Source organism: Branchiostoma belcheri, unplaced genomic scaffold, assembly GCF_001625305.1.
Source record: "Branchiostoma belcheri isolate BF01 breed outbred unplaced genomic scaffold, Haploidv18h27 scaffold52, whole genome shotgun sequence".
Classification (NCBI taxonomy): domain Eukaryota; kingdom Metazoa; phylum Chordata; class Leptocardii; order Amphioxiformes; family Branchiostomatidae; genus Branchiostoma; species Branchiostoma belcheri.
This window is the reverse complement of record NW_017804154.1, coordinates 272,908-276,078: the sequence shown is the minus strand read 5'-3', so window position 1 is coordinate 276,078 and position 3,171 is coordinate 272,908. Positions and strand designations below refer to the sequence as shown.

Sequence of the window (3,171 nt, the reverse complement as noted above, 5' to 3'; positions counted from 1 at the left end):
TTTTGAAAATCATATCCAGTTGCTTGAGTAACTGTTTTTTGGCATATCGTATTACCTGGATGTCTAGCCTTCATCGACGTTAGGATGGTTCATTTCTTCGAAAGGTTGAATATGTAATGGTCCATTGTGGATTTGGGAGAGAAATGGACTGAAATATGCTATATTTGCTCCATAGCAATTTAAATGTCGGTATTTCTAGTATTATATGGAAATTGTAATAAATCCATTCAAGTGAAGAAACTACACCATTATGTTTTCTCAGTAGGCATTTCTTATTTTACTTTATTCCTATATTGGCCTTTTCTACTTCTCTAGTAACTTGTTTGGCAGATGTCCTGATCATTTGTTTACTATGGAGGCCTCATATCATATCATATAATATCTATGTGAAAATGAATATATGTCCAGTAGTGAAACTTCTTCATTTATCATTCATATCACAATTATCATTTATTTCTTGTCATTGCATCTGTAACCACATATTAAGCAATTCAGAGCGTTTTGCAGGCTGCCAATCATTACATTCTTGTGTATGTATTTTGCACCATGTACTTGTATGTGTACAAAATGTATATAGTTTTGTTTAAGACTTAAAATGAACTTTATCTTATTGACATATTCTGTCTGACCCTCACCTTTCTGTCCTCGTGACATCAATGAAAAGAGGCTTTCATTCTCATTTGCACCTCCACTGGATAAAGAATGGTTAGAAATACTATTTTGGGGTTATTTCAATTGCGTATTTTTTGCCAGTATAATATTTAGTCCAATATATGTTATGTTCATGAAAGTACTTTTTGCATTTGACATCGTGCAAACTATAGTGATTAACTTCAATTTGCCTTTTGATATCATTTGTTCAATTTCTCCGTAGGTTGCTGAAAATTGTGTACATCACCTTCGAAAAGATCAGAAGAGGATAGCTGGACAAAATGGCGGATGGAAAAGCATCAAGATGGACCCATTTTCCCTTTAAACAGGTGCTGATTCGTGCCGTTAGTCCTTGGGAAACGCAACTCACAAAAATCTGTTAAAATGGGGTTTTAAAAGGCTTATCTTAGCAATACAAAGCTGTAATAGTATTTTAAAATGAGGTTATAATTACGTCAACTATATTAAGGCTATCCAGAATCTTGGATCGGCAGTCTTGAGTTTTTGAAAATAAAATTATAACACATCGTTTACATATGAAAGATTATTGTAAATGACGCAAGTACTAATGGAAAAAATAACCCAGATAGTACCTGGGCTAATAATTCTGACCAATGGCGCTATCAATTTGGGAAAAATAATTAATCTATAGATAAAAAATAAAATATCAAATTACAAAAGATTTAATCAATGTTAGAAAGCTTAGCTTGCGTAATTGTTTAAACCACAACTACTGATATCCGACATGAACTTTGACCCGGGCCTTATGAAGTCGTCTCATGAATAGGGTAAAGTAGACAGGGTTTGCCCAGCTACATGTCCGACTAATGTTTTATTAGACAAGCAGCTGGCCTTTGTTTTACAATTTTTGCAATGGAGGAAAATATCTGAAAGCTGATGATTCTGTATGCTACATGCATGTAAATTACGCTCTTTTTTGCTATAACCTTGCTAGCCCTATGGTATATGAACTGTGTGACAGTTTTTTCTAGGATGAATTACCACCAAAATGTATAAATACAAACCTCCCTCTTAGAACTCAGTCAGGAGGTTTCTCATTGGAGTCAAAATCAGCCTGTTTTTTCCAGGTTGCGGTGGTGGGCGGACTCTTGTTCTCGGAGGACTTTGGCGGTAGTGTCATCTATCCCATCCTGCCTTTCCTGACTCATGACTTCTACTCGTACCTTAAGAGCAATCAGCTGGGTAGGTGGGACGTAACGTGGATAAATGGATAAAATAGCGTTAACAGCCTTTGTTTATGATATTGTTAAAGTTCAATTCATAGAATTTAATCAATGTATAATATTGTGCAAGTTGCCAGTTACCTAAAACATTGTAAAAATGTAGAACACAAGACACATTTCATTTGCTACAGGTTTTAGCTACAAAATTCATACACGATCAATGTTATAGGCATTACCTACATTGGCATTAAATGTTCTCAGTTCCAATTTTAACAACTGTATACTAAACGTGTCATTACCATGCGTATCGCAACTTCGTTTTTATTCCCTTTGCTGTATCTAATTCTAATTCCGAGAACGTCGTTGTGATGTACATTGTAACATATGGGAACATTGTAATATATGTCAGGCAATTGCATTACGTGTTTGAGTTTATTTTTTGGTCATTTGCAGGATACCACGCTGGTTTCCTGACGAGTGGACATTATTTAGGAGCATTTCTGGGAAGTTTGATGGTAGGGAACGTTTCAATGCATCAAAAATAAACATTAAAAAATAAACCTAATCTATAGTGGCTAACAGGAAAAAAACACAAGGGCAAAGGATAATGGTAATAACCACAAAGACAAAATATTGAAATACCACTAATACAAGATTTTAAACAATAAATTAACATTAAGTGTTAACATAGTTCTAATGTATTTTAGACATGTCTAAACAATTGCTTGTGCCAGATACCAGTTTGCACCACAGTTAAAAAACATAATGTGCAATGCTCAAGTTTAAAGTTTTTAAAAGGTGTATTGAATTCCTTGCTCTAGCAATAATCTCTTAAAGCATATCTTATATGGAAATGTCATAAATTTCTATTGAACTTAAGGTGGTTGGTTAAAAGACTGAAGTTTTATTATATTATTAATGTGCTATAACAATACATGAACACCATACACATGGCCCTCTCTTGTTTCAGTGGGGCAAGTTAGCTGACAGGTTTGGACGAAGGTGAGTTCAATTGCCAACCTTTACAACTTGAAGGCCTCAATTTCATTTTCCTCTACGAAGTCAGTATACAGTACATCACAGTACACAGGTTCGCTTTGACATTATTGTGCTCTAATGAGCCACGGCGTCAAACGTCTTTGCAGGTTAGAATTACAACAGCAAAACTCATTAGGAAATGTCTTAGTTGTTGTATATAATTTACTCCAACTCGTCACTGATTCTGTATGAACTATGTTTGCAGACCAACTCTCCTGGCTGGAAGTCTAATGATGGTGTTCATACTTCTGGTGTTTGGCTTCAGGTAAGCAGACCGAATCACGCGGAAAGTACGCTA

At 35.1% G+C, this 3,171-nt stretch overlaps 1 protein-coding gene across 1 annotated transcript; it reads left to right on the top strand.

Moving 5' to 3' along the window:
- The first annotated feature begins 910 nt into the window (after positions 1 to 910).
- LOC109480640 (probable peptide/nitrate transporter At3g43790) lies at positions 911 to 3,142 on the top strand. Its single transcript, XM_019782872.1, has 5 exons — positions 911 to 980; positions 1,740 to 1,854; positions 2,289 to 2,350; positions 2,806 to 2,837; positions 3,079 to 3,142. Exons 1-5 carry the CDS (start codon positions 933 to 935, stop codon positions 3,140 to 3,142), a joined length of 321 nt encoding a protein of 106 aa, XP_019638431.1. The 5' UTR covers positions 911 to 932.
- The last annotated feature ends 29 nt before the right edge of the window (positions 3,143 to 3,171 follow it).

Bases quoted from the DNA above. Each gene is read 5' to 3' on its own strand.
- LOC109480640 (XM_019782872.1), top strand. From the start codon at position 933: ATGGCGGATGGAAAAGCATCAAGATGGACCCATTTTCCCTTTAAACAG. The intron at 981-1,739 runs GTGCTGATTCGT...TGTTTTTTCCAG, and splicing joins CCCATTTTCCCTTTAAACAG to GTTGCGGTGGTGGGCGGACT. The intron at 1,855-2,288 runs GTAGGTGGGACG...GGTCATTTGCAG, and splicing joins CCTTAAGAGCAATCAGCTGG to GATACCACGCTGGTTTCCTG.